The sequence below is a fragment of the Chenopodium quinoa genome, unplaced genomic scaffold (assembly GCF_001683475.1).
Source record: "Chenopodium quinoa cultivar QQ74 unplaced genomic scaffold, ASM168347v1, whole genome shotgun sequence".
NCBI lineage: Eukaryota > Viridiplantae > Streptophyta > Magnoliopsida > Caryophyllales > Amaranthaceae > Chenopodium > Chenopodium quinoa.
The window spans coordinates 1,305,001-1,331,819 of NW_018744874.1; the positions used below are offsets into that span (position 1 = coordinate 1,305,001).

The following is a 26,819-nucleotide window of genomic DNA, read 5'->3' on the forward strand; positions in this document are numbered from 1 at the left end:
AAATATATAATTATACAGAGATATTAATGATTGAAAATGGCGGGAGTATTATATAATATTCCAAGTTTTGACCGTTTACTCGTTGATTTGTTTTGGCAAGGAAGACTGAAATGAAGGATGATGGGTGTAGCCAGCTGTGAAGTCTGACTGCATGAGCCAAGAAGATTCACTGATGCAATAATGATAATGTGGTTAAATATATAGAATAATGGTAGTTGATAGATGACAAAAATAGGAGCAATTTTAAAGTAAACAACTCCAATAATTGAGGATGAAATTGGCATCATGAATTGACTCCATTTGCACATATCATCATCGGAGCGATGCGTTTTGGTTTAGCCATGTAGTAGTCGGTGTGTGCACATTGCACATTTGCTGATTTGCACATGGGGCTTCCCCCTCAATTATTTATTTTTATATTTCATTTCCAATTTTATTTATTTATTATTCAAATCATTTATTTATTTTTGGTCTCATACTAGGTCATCATTACTCATAAAGTCATATTATTATTATTATTATTATTATTATTATTATTATTGCTATTATTATTATAAAATTTCAAAAAACCTACAAAGTCAATCAATTTACAAGAAATCGGTGGAGAGTTGAGATACAATTTATTATTATTATTATTATTATTATAAAATTAGAGAAAATTATTATTATTATTATTATTATTATTATTATTATTATTATTAAAAACAATTAGAATCAAAAGATTTTAATTTAAGAGCCTACTAGGTATCTTCCAACTTGGATAGATGCATAAAAAATTATGTAATAGCGTGAGTTGTTCAACTTAATAAAAGCATTTGATCGATAAAATCATTTGATTAATGTACACCACCAGTCCACCACTATAAATGCTAATGAGCACGTTCATAAACTAAGCTCGAAGAAGCCAAAATTTTAACTAGCCAAACTCGAACAAAATTTATAAAAGTTTGTGATAGCTCGAACTATCAACCTTAACTCGACTCAGATTGTTTGTTCAAGTGGAACTTATTGCTAACCACTGACGAAACATTAGAATACATTTAGGGCTGGCAAACAGGTCGGGTCGGGTCGGGTTCAGGTCGACCTGTTTACATAAACAGGTCAGGACCCCCCAACCTGAACCCGACCTGTTTACTTAAACAGGTCAGAAAATTCAACCCGAACCCGACCTGGTTTTAAGCGGGTTGACCTGAACCCGACCCGTCTTAACATGTTTTTTTATTTTAAAAAATATTGATTAACCTTGTTATTTTTTTTTAACCTGTAATCTTTTTAACTAATCTTGTAATTTTTAAAAATAAAAATATAATTATTTTTCAAAAATTAACCTGAAATATTGAACAACATAAAAAAATGTAAAATGCAAATTCAAAGCCACTTGCTGCATAGTTTATAGTACAATTATACAACACTAAAAAGTTCCAAGAGTTCCAAAATACATATAACAGAAATTCAATATTTGCCAATTAGTAACTTCATCATCTGATTCTTCATAACCAGCAAGTTCAACGGGTAAAGGAGGAAGAGGACAATCAAGTATCAACCATCTATTAATTAAGAATAAATTAGTTAATTAGATAAATAATTAGGCTAACTTTATCAAAATACTAAATGCCAAATGCAGACTTAGCACAAAATCACTTATCTCACTCATAAACTCATAAAAAAACAGTTGTAAAAACAAGTAATCTCACTCATATTCAGATGGTGAAAAAACCGCATGCACAAAACGCACTCATAACAAACGAGCTTAAATCAGAAAAAAGTAAATCGAAGAAATTAAATCGCAAACAAGTAAACACATAAAAACAAACTAATGTTGAGATGAAATTGAAGAACTAAGATAAAATGCATAAAAAAACAGAACAATTAAGTAAAGAGAATTAATTAGCAAGCAAATTACCTTTGACAATGTTGAGATGAAGATTCACAAGCTTTAATAAACAATTTTCATGGAAAAAAATATGAAAACAAGAGAGAAGAGAGATGAAAGAGAGAGAGAGGAGAGAGAATGAGTGAAAGAGGGGAATTGGGGAAGCGGCGCGAATAAAGAACAAAGCTTAGGGTTTTTCATTTTTGTGGTTAGATATTTGGGCTTAGCCCATATTTAAAAGTTAGGGTGAAAATAACTAAAATTAGGGCTGGTAAACAGGTTTAGGTGGGTTAGGTTCGGGTTGACCCGACCTGAAACCAACCCAATTAATTAAATGGGTTTAGGCGGGTTGGTTTCGGGTTGGGATTTCCAACCTGCACCCGACCCATTTAACTTCAGGCCGGGTTCAGGTTGACCCAATTACATAAACGGGTTGAAAATCTCTTTCAAAACCCATTTATTTCGGGTTGGGTTCGGGTCGGGTTGTCGGGTTGGGTCAGCTTCTGCCAGCCCTAAATACATTGCTTTCAACCAACATTGTTTTGCAGTTCTACCATTTTAGTAACTTGTCGCAATTGTTCACCAACATTGTTTAAGAATTTTCATTTTTCATATGGCATCTAATGTGTCCTTTTGTACACCATCTGACGTGTTTTCTTTTAGATATCTCTGGATATACCATGAAATTTACGGAATTCCTCTTCCAAATCATGGTTCACAAAACAAAACACAACAATTCCTTTCCAATTCAATTCAAACCAACAATAGTGGTGGGATCAAAAAGTTCCATATAAGAAGGGACACATGAAAATAATAACAAGGTTACCGTTACACCACATGTATATAGGAGATCGCATTCGCATGCGTTGGAGTAATTTTCAATTGAGATTACAAATTTTAACACCAAAATAATTCACGTAACGTTATTCACAAGTAGTACTACATTTTCAATCACTATCAACCAACACACTTCACTTCACTATCTCGATAATATGGACCCACCACTAATTAGGGAAAGATATGGCAGGCCAAAGTTGAAGATAATAAGGACATCCCAATTTATTTGGGCTTTTAAAAAAGTTATTATTTTGATGACAAAAAACTTAAAAAAAGTCTTGCCACGAGGGAAGAACAAGAGAAAATAGACAAGTTCATAAAGAAAAAGTGTGAAAATTATGTGTATTTTTGAGTAGTCATTTTCTAAAGCATGTTATGTGGTTATAGTTGTGTTATTTGAATATGAAGTTAAGGGTTTAATGATTTAGGTTTATTTTGTGGTGCAAATGATGAGGGCCTCATCTTTAGTTGTGACGTTGTGTTACTGTGGTAACAGTGATCCTTGATTTGGTTGAATGCGGATAAACACAAACCGACGACGTAGTGTGTGTGAGCCAGAGTTCGGGGCGATGGGGCTTGCCTTTGACACGACCGTTATCAAGCTCGTAAGCATAATTTAAAACAAAACCGCGGAGAAGACATGAGATGGTGTTGTGTCAATGTGGTTTTAGGGGCAATAACATGAAGTCATGAAGTGTATCATTGTAACAACTCTACTAATGAGACCGAAACACGTTCCCATACCAAGGACGTCAATAGCAAAGTTAGAGGATCATATATGAGCTCAAAAAAAAAAAAAAAAAAAAAAACGGTAAAGACAAAACTAACAAAATTGTAAAGGAGCCAAAATCACAGCTCTTGTGACAAATTATTTGAAGTGAAGAAAATAGGAAAGTCATGTTACACAAAATAATGTGCATTTTCATTGATATTTGCAAAATTATGCTATTCCTTTACATACAACCACATGAACCTCACACTAAAAACTTCTATATTTGCTAATTAAACAAATCCCTATTCTCACATTACAATACCTCGAAAAAAAATTGCAGCTATGCCACATTAGGTGACAATGCCTCAAATAAATAATATACACCTTTTACCTTTAATATACAGTGGGAGAAATACTTTTCTATACCCTGCTGCAAATATTGTATCAGATCATAGCCTGCAGTTGTCCACTTGTTATACGCATCGGTACATACACGGATCATGAAATTGGCTGCTTCACGTTCACTCATCTCAGGATGAAATCTCTTCCGTAGATTTCCAATGGGCTCACCCCTGCTGAAACAAGGTAATCCACTGTCCGCCATCATAGCTACAGTGCTTATAATCCCATCCATATGGCGACGAGCAGCTAGATAGCCCTTAACACACAATCTGTAACAAAAACAATACAAGGTCGGTAATGTTCAGATGATAAATTCAATTAGGAAAATTCTGTTTTCTTACCCCACAAAAGTATGCCAAGTTTCACTTCTCATAGTCCCAGAAGGATCAAGCAGTTGAGTCATCTCATGACTAAGCTTAAAATGAGCACTCTCGAAGCGCATGTTCCCTCCAGGAGACGTTTCAAGGATGAAACCAAAATCAATGTGAACAAGCCTTCCAGCACTGTAAAAGCAAAAACGGAATTTAGCATTAATATTGCTTCTTATGATACACAATAGGCATATATCCGAGCAAATCTAGTCATCACAATAGTAGCATGATTTTGTAGAATACTTGCAAGATAAAATTAAACTAATCTCAACAGCAATCAATATCATTTTCCATAATGAATATACCCTATTTGAAAGAGTATGAGACTTCGGACAAGTTCTTAGTTCTCAAAACATAATTTACTTCATAATATTTAAGATGTCCAAATATCTGAAAAGTAGAATACTTTTAACCAGCTCAAGCCAACAAGGCAATAAATTTAAGGGAATTACCTTAAATGTAACCAGAAGGCCTCAGTCAAACAATAAACAATAAACTTCAGAACAAAGGTGATATAGGAATATGTAAAGACATGTTGGACAGTAAAAACAACTACTATTAATCAAGCCCAGTGAACTCACCTGTCAAAAAGTAGGTTCCCGTTATGCCTATCTTTGGGTTGAAGTAGAAGACTGGCTACAGCATAACCAACACTGCTAACAAGGAAGTTCTCCCGAGCAGCCTCAAAGCTGGGAGATCCAACTGGCCCATAATCTTGCTGAAATATCTCATACAAGCCACCATCATTGATTTCACCCATCTGGCTTCTACTCCGCGTATTAGGCACAACCTGCAAGGATTGCGAATTGCAATTATAGTTTTAACAAGCAAATCGATATAATAACTCAAGAAAGTCCTAGCAAAGTATAAGACTATGTATTGAAAGAACATATCAATACCAGTCAAATCTATATAAATTAAAATAAAAGATACTTAAGCCAACATTGTAACAGCAATATTTTTGCATCAAAATAAATGCCACCTACTATATGGGAATCCATATAGTAATGTAAAGCACCAGTGCTGACAAGTTTACCTCTATTATTCCTCTCTCAGGACCAGTTGGGAGAACTCCATAGGGGAAAAGATAAAGATTCAGTCCAGCTGCCAGGAAAATGTCTTTAAGAAGAGCAATTACTTGTAAAGCAAGAACATCTTGCCGGCAATCATCCCCAACCTAAAACAAAATGCCCATTTTACAAATTTATCACAAAAGTCCAATCTACATACAGGCAGAACAAAATAGCTACAGCAATCATAATCAAGAATGACTGAATTGCAAATGTCTGGGCACATTAACAGTCTGACTTTACTTTTATACCAAACTACTGCCAAAAAAAAAAAAAAAATCAGTAGTATAGTAAATTTTGATGTTGTACAGCTAAAAATGTAAACTAGCAAATGAACATTTGAACTATTTTATTGGGAAACTTTATATTTACTAATTCAGATAATCAGACCAGCTGGAAACTGTAAGTTTTCTGCACGGTGCATCTAAATATATACCGTATTCAGCAACCATGATATTTCCACGATTCTTTGGAGAACACGAATGATTCTTACTTTTTTTGGCAGGCTCAACTTCTTGATGTATAATAACCAAAAGTTCTCAAATGCTTGCTCTTGTGACAAGCTCTTTTACCAATAATTACACAGCTCATTTCAAAAATCCACACGTTCCATCTTCTAATGACAGGAAGTACTCAAACTCATCTAGATGACTAATTAAGCCCGTATATAGGAAAGAAAAGGTAACAGGACCCAACCAATAGCCAAGATAACCACAAAATGGTAGCATACCTTAAAAATACAAGCTTGAGGCTTCACGTCATTTGGACTCCCTTCTCTATCTACCACATTAAATGTGATCATGATAGGTACCTTTGCTGCTGACTGCAAAGGTATACCACTGTCAACCTGAATGCCCCTAACAAGCTTGTTGGGAGCAGTAGGCAGGTAGAGGTCATCTCCCTGCATGTCAATTAATTCTAGTTCCCTGTTACAAGAATACAGAACAATTATCAAACAGACAATGATTATCAACACAAATTTATCAATGCCAATGCACTAAGTACCTTCGTATACCAGCTCGACGCTCCTCCTTTGGAAGTGAAAAGAGTTTACCAGATATAGATGTGACTTTATCAAAGAAATCGAATTCTCTCTTAAAAATATCTAGGGCTTTTGGGCTGAAACTATCAACAATTCTCTCCCTGACTTGTGGCAGTAGGGCCAGAAATGCACTATTCTGCCGAGACAACAAAACATGTGTCAGCTTGAACTTAGCAACCATCAGAAAATTAAACTCCAATTAATCAGATGTCTATGCTTTCAAATAAAAAATGAATGATTAAATGAAAGCTGTAAAATCAATGACGGGAACAGGATTTTCCATTTAAGAAGAAGAAATACATGTTCAAATGATAGAAACAAGCAAGACAAAGATTGTATCTAGTATCTACATGGTGAAACACAATGCATCAAAAAGGGAAATGACAAAGAGTTGAATACTTAAGCAATGAACACATTTTTCCACTCAATGAAGAAGCATCATAGCCAATAAAACTAAGTTATCAATATAAATACTTCCTCCGTTTCTTTTTAGAAACATCACTTTCTAAATAAGGAAGTTTCAATTTAAATGCATCACTTTCCCTATTAACTAATTAATTCTCTCAATCTCTCTCGTATCACCTGGCCCCATATATCTTTTTCTCTCTACCTCTATCTACTCCAAAAATTGACTAGGAGTCCGTAAAAACCAAAATGATGCAACTAATGTAACTAATGTAACCTCTCTACCTCTCTCTACACCTAATGTAACTAATGATTACAAATTAATACTGAACTTAACTGACTAAACCTTATATATAATGATTAACTTATTTTTTCTGATTCAAACTAATTTATACTGAATAATAAATAATTACTTTTTAAGGTGAACTAAACAAGGCCTAAACCTAAAAAGAAATTTGGGCATCAAGCAATCTAGAAAGCTATAGTCAAAGGGCTACACCCCTAACGCTTGATACTTGGTGGTTGGTACTGAGAAAGTAACAAGGTAAATGGAAGGAGGATCAGAAAAAGCCCTATCCAACGTTAGTATACAGTAAGAAACACACTAACACATACTACGTATATTGATATGAATCAAGGCCTATACATAAGATTATAGATCACAAAATGATGGAAAAAATAAGGTGAAGGAAGCAGGAAAACCTTCTGACTGTCAGCCTCTTTACCCCCTTCTGGTTCACATGTCTCACCCTACATTATTGCATACTTCAGTTAGTTAAAAGAACATCATAAACAAAATTAGTGTTCATAATAGGAGAGAATATGTACAAAGTTTATTGCAGGCACATATACCCCAACTTCCAGTACCTGTAAATGCCATATGAGGATGTGAGCAAAAATATCACTTCGTTGAGCAGCTCTGAGCAAGTATCCTTCAACTAACCTCTACAAGGCATAATTTTTTAATAGTTAATCAATAAATAAAGACACATATTAAGCAAATGAATAAAAGGTATAACCAAGCTATTTCACCACAGTTAGGAAACTTATGGCTGAAATACAGAATACAGAAGGTATAACAAAATCAAACCCAATAGAAAAACTTTGCCACACAATTATCCAAAGAGATGCAACACAAAAAGGAAACACAAAGAGTCTGGACAGATTATCATTCAAAGCCGTAATTTAATCAAAAGTTAAGCTATAAATTCTAGTTCAGAACATTTAAAAAAAAGAAAAAAAAGAAAAAAAAAAAAAAAAGAATCCAGTTTAAACTTTAGAGCAACTCCAATGGCAAGCTATATGGACAATTAGCTTGCCCATAAGGTTTTAAGCTAATTATCATTTTAGCTACTTTGATCTTTAATGGCTATCAGTTAGCTTAGTACTTAAATGAACCCCACCTCCTTAATTAAGTTTTTATATTTCATTTTCCAAAAAAAAAAAAGTTTTTTTTCCAAGCAGTTAACTTGGCAAAGGCTTGGCCAAGCTAATTGCATTATTTAGCTCCAATGGTCAAGCTAGTAGCTAGGGTTATTTAATATTGCAAGCAACTTCTACCTACAACCATTGAAATTGCTATTACGATTTATGCTCTACAATCAATAAAGCGAAGAAGGCATGTAGGTGGACACCAGTAATGCAATATTTACTGTTAGTTTCCTCTATCCAATCAATTAAAAATGACAATGAAAGTAGGTTAGCAGGAGAGTGTAGCACTACACAAAACTGAATGGAGAACAAGGATCTTTGAGGATAATCCTGAGTGATTAATTATAGATCTATGCAGCCGAATCCATCGTATTGGAAATAAGGCTATGATTTTGTTATTGTTGTTGTTGTAGCTCATTTAAAAATAGTCCATGAAGTGGTTTTGTGTAGATATGATTCATAGCGGACAACAGACGCTTTAATATGTCTTAAGACCAAACCCCACAGCAGCAAATAATCCAAGTCCCATAGAACTTACAGCTACGTTATAGTTGAGCACTAGATATAAAAAGGCCACATTTACTCAGGTAGTAATCAATTTTACATGGAGGGTATGACAGCACAAAGGTGAACAGGAAACTCACCCCCTCATCATAACGGAGAGCCTGCACTAGCTGAGGCATGAAAAATGTCACACATTGAGGAGGATAAGATTTTAAAACCCTCAGCACATAGGCCATCACACGTGGATGGCCCTTATATGCAGGGGTTAAGAAGTCAAGAGCTTTTGTTACTGAGCAAGCAGCCCAATGAGGCAATTGTTGCAGCAACATTGAATTGTCATCGACTGCCTTTGGGGTAACAAAGTATGAAAGTGCTTCAGGTATACATCGGAGCTCCAATATATGTGCCTGAAACAGAAAACACAATAATCAATAAATAACAAGCTCAAAAAGCTCATAAATAGAAACAAAGAGACAGAGGAAAAAAAAAAAAAAAAAAAAACCCTACTACTGCATGATTAAAGCAGGTATCCAAGAAAACAACTTTGGTTTTACAGTTAAATATAAAATAACAAAAAGATCATGATTCTGTTGATATAAATCATATAATGCATAGTTCACTTCAGCATAAATAATAAGAATACTTAATTATCTTTGGAAGTCAGTTGAAAGAAAAGTATGAGGGAAATGTGAGATAATCAGGATTGAAGAAAGTGGATAGAGAGAAAACAATAAACGGAATGAGCAACTTAATTAGTACTTCCTCCGTTTCATAAAAATTGCAACTCATTATCCAAAAAGCTCACATTTTTAGTCAAAATGTTGCAATTCTTTTTTTTTTTTTTTTGAAACAGAGGAAATGCTATTCAAAATTGGAAATAGTGCAAATAAATATGGGATGGAAAATTGAAAATGATACCAATCAGCATGTTCAAACATTTTTTTGATACAGCAAAAGAATTTAAACCACGGTCGTTGACTCAAAATCTCAAGACCATAGAGCCAATGGTTAAAATTTTAACATACAGTGCATATACATCACAGTTGCCTTAGCAATTCCATTGCGTGCCAAACGGGACCTCATTTACCTCATCTTATCAAAACAAAACCAAAAACATAGCCCACGGCGAGGATCCTGTGTTTGGCGAAATCTAGAACTCAGACTAACGTATAATCTCATTGAAGATATAGCATTGAAAATGGAAAGGCATAATGTGTGTGTGTGTGTGTTTGTAAAATAGAACTAGAAGCACAGATCTGCTGGAACTTAGATTGTAAAGCATATGTCTACAGGCCAATAAAGGCCAAACCAACTGATAGGACAGATGCCAAAGTCAAGCCTCATGAACCAAAAACTTTTACTTCCTCTTTTTTTTTTTTTTTTTTTTTTTTTTTTGATTGCACCAAATTCCTTTTTAGGAAGTTGCATATTAATTGCACCAATTCCTTATATGGAATGTTTTCTCACTTTTTGATTGCGTTCAAACACAAAATTCCTTACCTACCCTTTTTCACACGTGATAACAACCAATATTACCCCACCTTTTTTATCTCTCTCAATTATCTTTTTTCACATGGGCACTTTTGACATACTCCATCTTTACCCTTATTCTTAAATCCCATGCCCAACACAAATGGTGCAACTAAAGAAAAACGGAGGAAGTACATTACACAGAAACCACCAATACAGCTATAACACTTTCTAAAGCAATCAAGCAACCACCATTCAATATGCTTAGACCATGCTGTAACCCAAATATAGATGTCGCTCAACTAGCAAGACAAAGGCTCCAAATCTAGTTCAAATCCAGAGCAATAACCATGAGTAAATAAATAAGAACAAACCTGAACCAGCTGACTTATCTCAGCTTTCAAAGAGAGATTTGCAGGGAACCGTGACGCTAGTGACAAAGCAATTCGAGGATCCACTGAAAATGCAGTCCGGGCATACTCAACCCATTTTTCGGAGCTAATTTTAGGCCGGGTTGTGTAATCCCTAAAAAATGCATATGAAACCAACAGAAAACAATTTTAGAAAGCAATAACAGATCTTCAACTACCAAGGTAGTAAGCAACTTACAAACAAAACGGAACAACTTAAGAAAAGAAAAAAATACTTTGAATTAGTGGGTTGCGCCCAAACTTCAAGTCTGTCAGCTTCATGCTGGCACAACATCAGAAGTAAATGCTTCCGTTTTTCTCTCCCAACAACGTAGTTTTCCAGGCTACCCCAAACAGGATGAAAATGATCCCTCTGCAAGGAATAAAAAAAAAATTAATAAAATAATTAATAAAAAAAAAATTTAAAAATAAAAAAAGATTTCACATTACATGAGATACATAATGATGTACATTATGTAGCACAAATAAAAAGCTTTCAAGAGAAATCTATGCTAAGAACAGCAATCATACCACCTCACCCAAAGAGCCCCCATTTTCACGTGCCTGTCCTTTTGGATCTAATGGAACACTATCCATTCGTTCATTCAGAAGAAATTGGGCGAATGAGATAACAGATTGTGCCTCACTTTGAGCAAAATTTTTACTTTTCGTGTCGTACCATTCTGGCTCATAAGAAAACCATCCCAAACAAGCCCTGCACATTAATGTTCTCAAGTATAAGAATGATTTCTGTTGCAAATGAAGAAAGCTTATTGTAAGCAAATTGGAATCTCATATATAGAACTAATAGAAGCAATAAAGATGATACTCAATGACTACACCTGCAAATACCCTGACCTAAATTATTCCAATATAAGCACTCCAAACATTTGTACCAAACAACCATCAATATTAAGACATTTAAGAAAAAGCCCCCCAGCATATTTTTACCCTTTTTGTTATGCATTAAAGACTTGTTAACCGTAGAAACGAAATGATGATTAATGCCTAAATTACCCATCTGAAGTTTTGGGCACATCATGACATTTCATTTTCCCTTCAAGAATAATTCCACTAGGAATCTAATGACTTCGGGCATTATGAGTAGTAACTAAGGCATAGTTTCAAAAATATCAGGGATGTGCAAGAATCAGTAAAAACACATGACTAAATGTAGATCCTCTGGAAGATTCTAGACCTTAGAAACATTATAAAAGAAAACATTAATGTTGGGGCCAACAAGACAAAAGTATGAAGATTGCTTTGTGCAAAGAAACTACACCAGGTGTTTCTTTTCAAACAGCCAAATACATCAACTGGAATTTAGACAATTGTCCTTGGAAATACCATAAGAGAAAATTCACTGAAAGGAAATCACCTATATATCCGATCTTCCAGCAGCTGAAGGCCTGTTCTGAAGTTCTGCAAATTACCTTGTGATTGGCAAGAGCAATACTTTAGCCCAAGAAGCATTAGAGTGAAAAATGTACCCGTAGCAACAGGATGCTGGAAAACCTCCAGGGAAGTTTGGTAGTTCCTTGAAACATCCTACCAAAGAGAAGCATCTGTTCGACACTATTATGTCTAACTACCTATATGATTCATAAAGCATCAAAGAAAATTTGTGAGTATCCAACTTTATCAAACTGATATAGGCAGTACAGACCAAGCTGCAGAATCTTCTGCTTAATGACATTGCTAAGTAATACGCAGGAGAAAACACTAGGTTTTCAAAGGTCGGCCACAACAAAAAATAATACAGGTACCAATGTGTGCAACGATTGTTACACTGCAAGACACAAACAGTATACGCTTTGTGCAGGGAAAAGCTATAAAGCAGTTTTAAAATGCCCAAAAAAAAAAAAAGAAAAGAAAAAACTTCAAAGTCAAGCAAAAACTCCAACCTCAAATCGATCAATTAAAAATCCAAGCCATAGTCTATGAGCCATTATTTGTTCCACAGGATCTTTTTCAGGCGAAGCTTCTGGCTCTCCTGCAGAAAGGTGAGGTCGCAATCTAGCAGACGGCCCAGAACACTTGGCATCAGATGCAAAAAGGCCTCTTTTTGTATCAATTGTCCATAACCATGCATCCACAAGTTCTGCGAGGACTAAACAGCCTAACTGTGGCGCAGCTGAAACCAACCATGTCCACACAAAAACTGCAGTTTCCATAGCATCAGGGGTGCAAATGTAGGCTGGACACCAGCATAGAAGTCGTAATAGTTGCGAGAAGTACTCTGCACTTGTTTTTGAATCAGAAACCTAAAGAGATGACCCACAATATACGAAGAATGAGGACTACTTAAGCACATAAAGAATCAGTAACATCTCAAAATGATAAATGTATCAAGCATACCAAATTTGAGAGGAGCAAAGCAGTTGCTTGTGAACATGCTTCACGAAATGCTGTTTTGTCCACTGTTCCACCTTTCTCTGCAATGTTAACAAATTGTTGAAGCAGATGCACAAACTTTTGGAGCAGGATTTCATTGAAGGAATCATTCTCAGCTGATGGCTGAGAAGAAACACTGGATCGCAACCTTTGAAGTCCAAAACCTATACCAAATCCTGTTTGTGCACCAGATTGAAATCCACCAATGCTATTATATAGTCTTCTCATTCCAGCAATTTCTCCAGCAAATTTGGACTTCACAGCAGCACTGGTAACCCCAGTACTAAGCACCTCCAGGCTAATGGCTTCTGTCAAGATGAAATTTTCCCCAGAAGCTGCAGCTGCAGCAGACATCACTGCTGGAATATTTGCAGTTCTTGCACCAGTCCAACAGTTGTTTTTACCAGTGCCTATGCGTATCTCGGTTAATAAGGAAACAACATCCGTAGTAGGCTGTGCTCTCTCAGTTGAATTTGGTTTGCAAAGCTTTTCCTGTAAATTTATAAAAAAGATTTAACAAATGGTCATCTGGAATTAAGACCTTTCAGCAGATACAAAAGAATCAGCAAATATGTCTTATAGAGACTTGAATCCCTCTTGACCTACAGCAGAAAAATAACACAGCGCTAAAAGATACAACGGGCTTAGAGCATTCAGAAAAACTGAAAAAGAAGAATTAACCAATTCAATAATGCATATGTTTGCCTCATTGCCTGTGCAAAGATATACAAAAGGTTTAAGCTACAAGGACAAGAAAGAGCATAATTTTTAGATTAATTACGATATTATCTCTACAATGTCACCACAACAGTTCTTTTATATTGTAACAGAATTGTTGCAACTGTAAGGTCACCTACCCATACAAAGCCAAAGCCTCATGAGAAGGATAAAGGTATTGAAAACATATACTGTAGTCAATTGTACCCAAGGTTGAGTTTCAAATGGCAAGACAGTCCAACGATGTCTAACAACATAAAAACCTCCACAAATCCACAGTTTGCCTTTTTCTCTCTTAGGGCTGGCAAAATTTTTCCCTTAGTAAGGGTGGAGGATAGGTGGAAATTAGATGTCCAGGAAACCAGCAGAATTTCATAAGTTTATTAGCTGGGAAAAAAAATAAAATTAAAACAAAATGTTGCCCAATTTTGACAAAGTTAAAAGGGGCACTAATTTTAGAGGGAATTGTTTCATCTTTTAGTGATATGGACCAAACCAAATGTCTAGTCGGACTTTCTATATAATTACTCCTTTCTTTGTTGTAAAGTGATCCCTAATTCATACTCCCTCCGTCCCAAAAAATCAAGCTAAAACATGAATAGTGAAAAAAGTCCAATGCCCAGATATTCTTGGACCGGGGGGGGGGGGGGGGAGTACAAATTAAAACTTTTGCCCAAGTTAGCTCGAATTTCAACTTCACCCACAAGTAATTAGAAGAAGAAAAAAAAAACCTTAAACCCCACCCCCCCCCCCCCCCAAAAAAAAAAAAAAAAAAAAAACACATACACACACACACACATTTTTTTTCCAGGATTGGATTTCAGAGGTTGAAATAAGATTTCATAATTTCTGAGACTATCTTCTTTTCTTCCCTTTTATACATGACTGAAAAGCTAAGCAAAAGCACCAGTTTTCTGGAAAATACGAGGTATAAATCCCTAAAAAAGTAAAGGGAAATCACCAGATAATGACCCAAAGATTAGGCTGCTAACAGTGTTAAAACTTACTACATTAATTAAAATATTAGAAGAACAAAGAGGACATCCAACCTGAAGAAGACCCTGGGCAGTACATGGAGCATAGGAAAGTGATATAATAATCCATTCTCTTACTACCCTCTGAAACAATGATCGGATCGCAGCAGTACAGGCAGGATCATTGACTAGTGAAGAAGATGTGTCAATATTGACAGAGTACAGTAGCCAATCCATACATGATGAATTCCAAAGGATCTGCAAAAATTATTACTATCAAATTTCACCAAGGAAAAAAAAAATAAAAATCACCTCCATTATACAAGGTTAGTTGATGTATAAGAGTAAATAAAATTACCTGTGGAAACCTGTCTCTAAGTTGAACCAGCAGGTTAACAGATATATCCCTGACATGCTCTTCCCTCTGGGACATGGCTTTAATAAGAAAGGAAGCATGCACTGAGAGAGTTGAGTCTCTAATATCAGCTTTATCACCAAAATCAGATATTCGTTCCTCCTGAAATATAAGATTTAGACTTGAATGTTTAAGCAGGAAAAGTATCCTTGATTCCCTCTTTCTAAATTTATACTCCACTGTCCATTCTTTATCCAAATAATAATAAATTGACTAAGAAGAATAGATATATAAAGTAACTGTCCAAAACATATGGGATTATTTACAAAAATACAAGATGCAATGGACCCAAGTGGCCCAAGCCCACTCTAGCACCTACTATCCGAAACTATGCAAGAAGAATCAAGAGGCAGCTGAACAACAACAACCAAGAAGAGCAACAACAGCCGAGGCAAGACATGTGAAGCAGCCACAAGAAGAAACAAAGACAATCTGAATTTCTTATGTTTAATCTTTTATTAGTAAAAGACAAACAGTAATGAAAAGGAGTAGATTTACTTTTTGGTAGTCAACTCTCTTTGTAGTAAGCTGTAGTATTTAGGGAAGAAGGAGAAGAGGAGAAGGTATGCATTTTGATGAATTAGACTTTTGTATGAGCTTGGTACCTAAAGTTACTCTTAAAGACTAATAGCCTCAAGCTATTACTTATCTTGTAACCTTTGACTCAAATCTCAATCAAACTTACAACCTTCCTTTAATCTTATTGTTCAAAATTCTTGCAAACACTAAGTCAGAAAACCAGTCCATAACACAAGAACAACAACAACAGAGAGATGTTGACAGTGGAATAACAAAGAGAATCAATAAGAAAATGGAAAACGAAATATTGTAGAGAATCATTAAAGAAGATTACCAGCCATGATACAGCTGTTTCAAATGCCTTGTGGACAGTAGCGGTCAAACACTGAAAAACAGCAGGTGCAAGATTTGGTGTTTTCAAATATTCAAACACACAACTGAAGGCGCTTCTAGAAGCCGTTAACTCAGAATCACCGTTAAGAATACCTCCATTGCTGCTGAAGCGTATGATCTCTAAGAATGCCACAGCGAGCAAATACGTAGCTTTCACTCCTGAAAGCAATTTAATAGTTAAAAAAAAAAAAAATCTTCATCAAGACCTCAGATTGTCACATTTTCACAGAAGAAGACTCATGGCAAAAGATACAGGGAAATGAGAGCTACCAAGCAACATAAGTAGAGTAGTAGACAGACCACTTATTATATTAGCAAGGTCTAATCTATAGAAAAAGTTTTAGAGCCAAAAAGTTCCGTAATAAGTGATCACAAAATAAGAATGTTTGGCATTTCCATGAACCATCACTCCATCATTGCCTCCGTTACTATAATAAAAAGGGAGGGGAGGTACTCAGACTTCTGAAGGAGAAATGATTCAATGTGATTACAGGAAACTATATGATCTTTATGTTTGAAAATTGTCAATTTGTCATTCACTAAATAGATATGAAATAATATTACTGAACCTGAAATTGTACTCATTGCTCCAGCATCAACTCGTCCCCCTAATGCAGCAGAAAGAGCATTTCTTTGGGTCGCAGCAGCCTTTTCATTACCACTTCCATGACGGCTACCAGGATTGTGAAGAGCATTAAGTTCAAATTCATCTTCGAGCCACTTGACAGAACTTACAACCTGAATTAAAGACATAAAACATAAGCATTTAGTTTTATTTAGCTCATGTTGAAAAAAAAATTAATAATTTCTAGATGAATATGTAATTTCCACCCGACAACGCAACCTTGTCTATACTAAAAAAAAAAGTATACATCAGCAACAAAGAGAGAGCATAACATAAAAAAGACAGGCATTCTCATATCACCAAACACATTAACAAATTGACCCACTTGCTTTTGCATCTCCACAGTAGAGCAACTGTTAAAAGCCTCAGCCACCTAAGCTATAAAGACACTTAATAGATAATACTACGTAACTAATTCTGCTCCACTCTAAGGCTTCACTTCTAACTACAGACACTACAGATTGCCATTGAAACATTCTACAATGGTATCTTCTTCACCTTGGACCCTTTAAAATGGAACCTGCAGCAACTCCAAAATACAAAGAAAGACTTAGGACTCTCCACATGCATCTTAATACTGTATATTACTCCACCTCACAGTGAAAGAAGACGTACAGAATTCAAAACTTTCAAAACATTTATTTTTGAAAATTCAATAGTTGGACAGTTCAAGAAGCATTTTTTCAGATGTCCAAAAAAAAAAGATGTCCACCACAAACTTCTTAGAATGCTTTGGTTCCTGCAGTGGGGGAAAGGGGGTGCAAAGAACCTCAATAGATTTCCCTTTGTTTAAATGATATTTAGCTTGGGTAGTATGGATGTGAGGAAGATCAAGTTCTCCTTTTCATCAACAAAATCCTATGAAAGCAGATGAAGAAGAAAAAGGCAACTCCCTAGTCCCCAGTCCCCCATCCCATCCTTTCCTGAATTATTTTCGCTATTCCAATAAAAATAAATAATATTAAAAAAAAAAAAAAAAAAAAAAAAAAAAAAAAAAAAAGACTCCTTCCATTTGTCCTCCTACTAAAATATTCAACCAAACATATTATACTAATTAAACATTTGGACCGAACATAAAGCAAGACATCATGACCTTATCTCATCATCTAAACCAAAGGGTGATGAATAAAAATAAGAAGTCAATGGAAAAGAACAGAAACCAAGCCACAACTCAAGACAAATGATTATCTTACAAAAAAAACCTACAACTCCAAGGTCCATAAAAAAAAAAAAAAAAAAAAAAAAAAACCACAAAACAAAAGGCAAATATATATTCGGAACTGGAGAAATTTGTCGGCTCATCATGAAACCATTTTCTAGCAATTTGTGTTAGCTAGGGGTAGGTTGCATGAATATGGACCTCCTCAAACCCAGCCTATGGGAAACCCAGAACTGGTGATAATTATTGCACATCAGCACAAAGGAGGTGATCCTCATAACAGCAAACTAAAAATAACAAACGTTTTTCAAAACCCGATATAACAAAGAATGCAATTGTCAAACAAAACATGCACCAAATCAAAAGTCAAACACTCCACACTAAGACTCATCCTTCAGAATCCATAACAATTAGCAACTAATTGGATACAAATAGGTATCTTCCCTTGCAAAAGGTGTAAATTTAAAAGTCTACCAAAATACACCAAAAGACATACACAACACACAAAGCCCCATTACAACGAAGGGAAATATTTATTAAAAAATAAAGCATATACGCACAAACTCCTAATTTGTAAATCAACTTACAAGCGGCGGAGTAGCTTGAGCAATTTGCTGAATAGCTGATGCCCATTGACTATTCCACAAGTACGGTCCATCGACAGCTTGAAGTTGTATAGTACTCATGCTTCCAACACCACTCAGTCCAGTAGAGACAGACTTTGAAGGAACCTGATTTCTTTGAATGGGAGGTGCTAGTCCAAACAGAGCAATGTAGAACCACAAGTTGCGAAACAATTTCAAAAGTGAAGGCTCAATAATGGCAATTGGGTCAAAATCCAAACATATTTCTGCAACAGCAGGCATTAGAGGTCCCAGAAAGTCGGCTCCACTCCTGGAAACAGTTACGATTGCAGCCCTTTAAAAACATATATTTATACACACACACATAGTCCCAGCCAAATGCAATGTCTACTATCATTTAACACATTCTGTTCTCAACTTTCACTTTCAAGCCTTCATTCAACTTGTTCTAGTCCACCATTAAGAACCAAAAATTAATTTTAGGGGATAGGGTTTATCAAAAGGATTTAAAGATACTATACTCAATCCAGGTTTTAAATTAGTAAAAAAAAATATATTAAATTACCTTCCACCTTTAGATTCTGCAGCCAAACCTACATCTGAGCATAATGAGAGCAGACGGTGGCGATAGTCAGACCGCAATTTAATTTCTGTAAGACCTTGTGCAATTAATAGAAACGCTGCAGGAAGAGTCTAATAGAAAACCAGTGAGCAAGCCAAAACCTAAATAATTCACCAGACAAACTTTAGAAGTATCACATCTATAAAAATACCTCAACACGCTCTGTCATAGCCTCCTGTGCCATTGTTTTGCTATCTGCAGATCCTACATTAGACAATTTACCCAGATAGCTTCTTGTCATCAAAACAACAGTTTCTCGGTAGGACTTCTCAAAGCCTAAGCTGGCTAATCGAGCAGCAGCATCAAGAAGCTGCAGCAATAACAAATCATAAGCAATTAATATTGATGATTAGAAATATATCCATGCAATTTAACAAAAGGTTAACTGAGACAAAAAATTAGTTGACGTACACGGAGCCGCAATAAGCCAGGAGTTGAAGCTTCACCCTCCTCCAAGCTTTCAACAAGTAAAGGCAATATCATGTCAACTATTTCTGGCTTTTTGACATAAACATTTAAGTCAGCCAGCAATCGGATAACATTCAGCTGAATTGTTGGAACAGCAGCATTTTCTTTCGTGCCCTGAATACAAGTCAAACTATATAAGCAAGAATGGATACAAGGATAAAGGAGTTACAGTACAAAGAGCATTGTAAATTAAACCATAAAAAGTAGCTGCATAAAAACAACAAAGCACCATGAATTTAAACAAATAAAAATTGAGAGATTCTAACAGCCCTTCAAAAACATATACAAGTAGTCTTATACTCTTTCCACACAGGAAGATACACAAGTCATGGTGACTTTATAGCACAAACGACCATCATCATTGGTCAGTATTACTTTCAGAATATTCATGATACCCTGGTAAGAGGTAAAAAAAACAAGTTCGTCAAAGATAAGACACAGCCTCTATCTACTGAGAAAACAATAATGTTGGTCCCACTCCCCTTCATCACCACCCCTCAGCAGCCATAAGATATACTACCGCCATTTCTAATAGTTCTTAATCCCTCCATTTCATAATTAGAAGCCTATTTCTAACATTTATTACTCGCATAATAAAGAGAAATAGGCTTCTAATTATGAAACAGAGGGCGTAACATTTACTATTTGCACAAAAATTATGGTAATTAGAGAAAGAGTGTTGATGTAGTGAGTGACTGTAAGAAAAAGGTGGATGATGTAAGAAGTGTAAATAAATGGGTAGGTGTAAGAAAAAGGTGGATAAAATATTGTAAAGAAAGAGGGGTAGCATAGTAAAGGGAATTTGCCAAAAAAAGGACTAAAGTGAAAGGGTTAAGAAAAAAAAGAAAACAGAAAGTGTTGATAACTTTCGAAGATGGAGAAATTTAATCTTAAGATCGTTTGTTGACCCCAAAAATTTGCTATATCACCTATATGGAATTAACAGGCAACTGAGTAGCAACATTTATAAAGGGAAGTGACCAAATGAGTAGCATTGCTTAGACATCTACCGTAGAGTATTAATTTGCCGTCTGTAACATATAAGCCTTCTTGTTGGTAGGTGTAAAGAAAATTATTATTCTATTGAGGAAGGAATCAGTTGCCAAGAAGAGGAAAAGGGAGCTACAAGATAAAAAGTTTATAATAATCATTAAACATTCTTGATGCATTTCTCTTGAAACAAAGAAACATTAACCTTTCAGGTAATGGTGTCAAAGTCTGCCAACATGGATCCTTCACTTGAAATCTAGCACATATAACTAGCCAAAACCCTAAAAACGTTTCTACAGGAAGCAAACCTCTATTCAAGCTACATACAAATCATAACAACCACCCACTACTAATTACTAAAAGAAAAGATGTAGGTTAATCCCTCTTTTCCTCTTTCTGATTCACTATTCAGTCCTACACAGGCAATCTTGGACAAAGTGATCTTTTTCCTCACTTCGACAAGCCATCATAGCACAGCCCTTAATAAGACAATACACATATACTTGAGGGGAGACCTTAGATAGCATAACCACAGATCACCAATCGTTTCCTTAAGTCCGACTGTAACAAGCTGGAACATATCTTTGTTATCTTACACGCCCGTTGTACTCCCAATCACAAGGGATTAATAAATCAGTGATCATATTTTAATCCTCTTAGACATCATTTTGGTTGAATGCCCAAGAGAGCAAAAGACATGGTGGATATTCTTTTGTCAAAATAGAATGTTTGACCTTCTTACAACAAACATAAACCTCAAATGAAAGTTTTATAAGGCAACATACATGTAACAAGAGCATTCTATTCTTAATCACTGTAACAGTATTCCAATACTAGGTCTTCTATTCTATTATATATAAGCGGAAGTAAAGATGGCTCTGGCCATGCCGGGTTTTACCCCCAGACCCACGTGCTTTGGGGTTAGTTAGGTCCGGTCCATGGCTTGGCACACAAGTTTCGTGCGTACCGGGCCAAAGTTTTCAAAAGGTTGGCCCGTGCACAGCCTAGGCCCTCATGTCGGATCGAGCCAGGCTTACGTGCCTAAGCAAAATTGCATTGATTTTAGCTTGCTTTGTTGTGTCGGGCACGACCATGTCGTGCCTTGTCGTGCTTCTCCCAAATAAAGGCGGCCCACAGCCCACATGCACAGTTACGTGCCATGTCGGCCTACATCGTGCTCGTGCTGTGTCGTGCTTTTTTCGTACCGGGCCTCGGGCCGGCCTGGCAGTGCCATCTTTAAGTGGAAGTAAAATAGGAAAAATGAAGGTCCCCTTTAAAATTAAGAAAAGGGATGTGAAATCATTTCTGTTACCTCTTTCTTAGTTTAAAGGGGGTATAGAATAGCATAAACAAACATCCAAGAAGTATAATGTCTGTTCAATTTCAAAGTCAAAATTCATTAAAAAGCTGCAACATTTATGTTGCTGCATTAGAAACTGGTTATCTTAACATTAACCAGCATAGTCATAAAAGCAAAAACAAAATGATGGCACAAACATTAAAAAAACAGCTAGTAAAAGATCCTAAATAAATAGCCTGAATGGCAGTACCGCAGTACATTTCACATGCATCTGCATTTGGATGCAAGAAAACAACTTAGGTCATGCAAGAGAATAACTATTCCCTTGTCACCTAAAGCATATGCAGTACGACTAACCTCTTCATCATAGTCATTTCTCCCACGGATACTGGTAGCTAGGCCCAAGATGAAAGTGTCAACAGGAGCTCGGTCCTTACTCCAGCCAAATTCAACAATCTCACAGCATGTTCTGAGGACACTCTCGAACATAGCTCCCTGACTACTGCCCCAGGTGTCTGCCTGTCCAGAATATAAACATCACTACAAACTACAGTGAAAAAGATTTAAATTTAGCTGATGAAATTTGAGTTACCTGTGCACAAGCAGTAAGCACCAAAGGTTTAAGACGAATCAACAAAACTCGCAACAGTTGTCCACCACGAGCTGTTGCTATCTGAGCAACTCCAGAGAGCAAATAGCTGAAATGATCTTCACAAAGTCTGAGCTTCCTCCAAACAGAAAGTAGACAGGCTTCTGCACCATCTATCATCAATGCAAGGGTCTCAAGCAACAACCTCTTTGTCGATTTCACATCACAATCAAGCGAAGTGAGACATTTAATTTTCAATCTAGCTGCAGCTCGATAAGTAGATAATTTGGCATTTATTCGAGCTTTCAGAGTTTGACCATTTTCTGTCCAATCCCTCTTCCTTAACTGCCAATAAAGTAAAACCAATTCAGATTAACCATTCCATACCACAAAATTACACCAAACAGCAAGAGTAACCCAACACTTCCAATGAGTACCCCACTTAGGACTGGTAAGGATGGTTCGTAACCTTTCACTTGGCCAGTTAACACAAAAGTACTTATTTTAAGACACCAAAAAATGCCAAATTAGATACTACAATAAGAATTGCAAGATGTAAGATTGTTATGGTATTCCTTGCAACAGCTTAAAAAGATTTGTACATCAACTCAAGATTTGTAGTAATTCAGGCTTACATAAAAACTATGGAGAAGGGGGGGAGGGGGGGGGGATTGAGGGTGTCAACGAAAAAGGTCTCATTTCATAATAAGTGTTTACATTTGCTGAGCCGTCCTTGAGGTTCATCTGGAAAGGTTCATATTAATGCAACAAAACATTCTATTCAATCACTTTTACTTTGTTCATGAGATTGAAAACCTTTCATTGCCCTCGAAATGAGGTAACATATCATAAAAACTCGTTTACCAACTTATACTAGCAAGATGAACACTTCCAGTAGAAATAACTTCAATATAATCTCTACTGATCACTCATTACTAACAAGAAACATACAATACCTTTGAGCTCTAGCATCTAGCAACAAAGCATCAATTCAGAAATATTATACCTTTAAAAAGGCGGAGGATGACTGAAGCTGCCTCTTAGCCACTAACCGCACTTGCTCTAAAAGCCTATGATCAACCTCAACTTTATTATCCAAGATAAACCCAACCAATTTAAACAAAATCTCCTGCTTCTCTAAACTCTCTACAGACTCTTCCTCAAAATTGGCCACCTGCCTTCGAACAAGACCTTCGCCATCCATATTTGAAACAATGCTGCTCACCCCATTCATCTCAGACACACGAGACGAAGCCGTGCTCACAGCATCATCAACCACAACCCGTGAACCACCACCAGACGACATGGAGAGCTGTCCATGATCATTCATAGGACTCGGACTATCATGAGGGTGAAAATAATTCAAGCTCGCCGGAGAACTCTGAAACGACGACGTTCCTGATGCAACATTAACATCCCTAGGAGAGCTAGGATAAACAACAGCAGGCACATGTTCTATCAATAAATTGATCAATTTCTCAGCATCCGACCGCGAAACAGGCGGACAATTCTCCGACAATGACATTAAAAACGCCTTACAAATCTTCGAATCATCGGAATTACTACCATCATTGTTATAAGCATTGTTAAAAGCAGAAATTACAATCTCTCCTAAGAATCCGGCAACATCATCAGCAAACTCCTCCGACAATTGAGCGGCATTAACAATGTAACGAAAGAAATCAGAGTAAAACGAAGAAATTGACATTACCAAATGACTGAGGCCAAAAAGACAGCCGAAATGACGACGAAATTGATCGAAGAAACTCAACAACAACATCTCGAGGACGATTATCGGGAAGATTAGGGCACTGCGAGAGAAACCTAGCGACGGCAAGAACAGCATTGAGCTGAGATCGAGAAATTCTCGGCGATCCAGACGACGGAGACTCATATGAAGGACAACGACCACAAATCCAACCAAGTTTCTCCTTAAATTGCTCCGGATTCTTCGCAATCAAGTCGAAAAGCTCTGTTAAAGCTTCCATTGATGATTCAACGAAGAATAACCTAGAAATTGGTGCAAAATTGGGGGAAAATTGTTAGGGTTGATAGCAAAGATCAAAGGAATTGGATCGCATGAATGAAATTGGGGGCAAAAGTGGAGGAATGAGCTAGGGTTTAGGGAGAAAATATTGATGAGAGAATTGAAGAAGGTGAGGTCATTTTCATGGCGTTAAGGTATGGCAGTTTTCTGCCATTGTTTTATGGTCCTTTGGTTTTTGGGAGGAGGGAAAAATGGAGGAGAGAGAAAGAAGGAAGGAGGGAGAAAGTGTTGTTAAAATGAAAGCACGATATGATATGAGTTAACGACTTGGATTACTTCCCTAATTTGTTATGACACGTTGTAAGAAAGTGGGATAATTATAAGAGTATAGAATACAAATCGAGATTAAATCTCGTCTACATCATATTATTTAGGTTGGTATAAGTTCTTTTATAAAGTATTTTTCTAAAAGTTTAGTAATGGATCGAGAACATAGTATAAGTATAAGGAGTATAAATGGGAATTAAAGGAAGGTAATTGGAGGTAAAAAAAATGGATAGATTAACATATATAGTATAAGAAATTGATCTCTGCGAAAAATTTGAAAAGAAAACTCGTCATTTTTACACCCCTTCCCCTTTCTTTCTCACCCCTTTCCCCTCCCTTGCCCTTCTTTTCCTTCACAATTATCTATCCAAACACATTGTTGATGTTTTTATGAACAAGAATTAATTATAAGTGTTTCGGGTGAAAACAATGGGACCTTGCCGAAGGTCCGCTGAAATGGAGAAGGCTGGATTCGGTCCAAGTTATGTTGGGCCCAAGGTTTCCTGCACAGTAAACACACGTAAACTAGCCTCGGGGGTGTTGCCGAGGAAGGCCCCTCCGATGCTAAAGTCAGTACAATGTGTAAGAAGAGGACACTATGCAAGAGAGTTTGTTGCTTGAGGCTTTTATGGAATATATCAGAATATATGAATGAACATATGAATCTATGAATGAATCAGAATCCCTCCATGAATGAATCAATATGATGGCTTTTATACCTCATCATACATGGAGAGGTTGGGCCTTAGCCCAATTGGCTTGCTTTGTGGGCTGACCTTTGACTTTAGCACAATTGGAGAGTTGAACCTTGACCTTGGGCTTTTAATTGGATCATTTAGTGCTTAGGCCCAATTGGACTAAATTGGACCCAAACAACTTGCCCCCCAGACCCGATTTGGAAGGATGACGGGTCGGGTTTGATTTAATTCAGAAAAGGAGGGAAGTAAATGATTTAATTAATCCAAAATTTTGAATTTAAACCGTAATTAATGAGATAACAACGGTTAAGGCAGTTGATTGTGGAAGTTGGACGGATAATGGGCAGTTTAATCACAAGATCATGTGTTTAACGGTTACTTAGTGGAGTATTTAAGAGAAATTAAAACGCAGACTCCTCGTATCCCATACCTGGAGATATAAACAGAGGCGCGTCATCTCTCCTCACTTATTCACCAACACAAACCCAGAATTCTCGAGAGAGAAACCAAGAACCCGCATCAAAACTTCGCAAATTCCCCGAGCATTAAGCTTAGAAACTGAGACTTGCCACTACGAACTCGTAAATCGGCAACTTTCGCTTCAGATTAAGGTAAATTCCTTTGATTTCAGTTTATTTTTCTTCGAATTCGAACTCCTTCCCCTTTTCTTTTGACTTTTTTCTTCGAAATAATCAATGGCAAGAGGAGTTAGAGGTAGAGCCCGTGCTCCAAGAAGAGCAAGGCCGATTCCCGATCCTAGGAACAGGATTGGGACCTGGAATGGACAAAGGCCAGAGTCTGACCCTGCTGAAGGGATTAGGGCGACTCCCCTTTCCTCGGCTCCTCCTCAGAGAACGGAGGAGCCGAGCGCTTCTGGACAGGATGATGAAGTTCCCGCTGTCCTTTGGGATATCCTCCCCGGGTTTTCAGAATGGGAGAATGCCGAAGTTGCTTCGGCCATGATAAAGAACCGCCCCTACCCATGGTGGGTGGAGAATGCCGATCAATATCGATTTGCCGAGCAAATTGAGTTGCATTACGGCATTTTTGAAGCTGATGGGTATTGGTGCCGAATGCCCTCGGCATCCGATAGAATCCATCGTCCACCCCCGGGGTATGTGGGGGTGTACACAAGACAGCTTCAGTACGGGCTGAGGTTCCCTTTGGACGTATTCGTCCGAGACTTGCTGATCCATTACAACATCTCTCTATGTCAGTTAACTCCCACCAGCATCCGAAGGGTGATGACATACTTATGTGTCTGCAAGTTCTTCAAGTATGTGCCGAACCTGCACTACTTCAAAAAGCTCCATCGGCTAGTGCCAAATATTCAAAGTGGGCACGGAAGCCATGGTTCTGGGTGGTACCGGATTGAGTCCCGGCCCCAATACCTAACCATGTGGCCAAACGACTCTTCAGACAAGGACTGGAGAGGTCAATGGATTTGGGTTAGGGCACCCACAGATCCGGGCCACCCTTGCGTCTTCAGCGCTCCCCGGTACCTCGCTGAGCCTGATCCCGAAATGGGAAG

The 26,819-nt window shown here is 36.8% G+C and overlaps 1 protein-coding gene and 1 long non-coding RNA gene across 2 annotated transcripts; both read right to left on the reverse strand.

Annotated features, from left to right (window-relative positions):
* Positions 1-1,354: 1,354 nt before the first annotated feature.
* On the reverse strand, positions 1,355-2,292 carry LOC110704908. The gene is made up of 2 exons (XR_002508019.1): positions 1,904-2,292; positions 1,355-1,547 (listed from the first exon to the last, which is right to left on the reverse strand). It is a non-coding gene; the product is annotated as an uncharacterized LOC110704908 (long non-coding RNA).
* A 1,318-nt stretch (positions 2,293-3,610) lies between these two features.
* Positions 3,611-24,595, reverse strand: LOC110705057 (phosphatidylinositol 4-kinase alpha 1-like). The gene is given in 28 exon segments (XM_021882886.1): positions 3,611-4,093; positions 4,166-4,327; positions 4,777-4,985; positions 5,232-5,372; positions 5,996-6,191; positions 6,271-6,443; positions 7,415-7,462; positions 7,580-7,657; positions 8,788-9,054; positions 10,492-10,642; positions 10,764-10,900; positions 11,062-11,242; positions 11,906-12,038; positions 12,041-12,119; positions 12,432-12,791; positions 12,886-13,413; positions 14,688-14,870; positions 14,971-15,129; positions 15,881-16,098; positions 16,509-16,677; positions 18,311-18,617; positions 18,873-19,000; positions 19,081-19,239; positions 19,341-19,511; positions 22,045-22,206; positions 22,280-22,621; positions 23,283-23,982; positions 23,984-24,595. Coding segments are annotated over 28 exon segments (6,153 nt in total). The 5' UTR covers positions 24,265-24,595; the 3' UTR covers positions 3,611-3,762.
* Between the last annotated feature and the right edge of the window lie 2,224 nt (positions 24,596-26,819).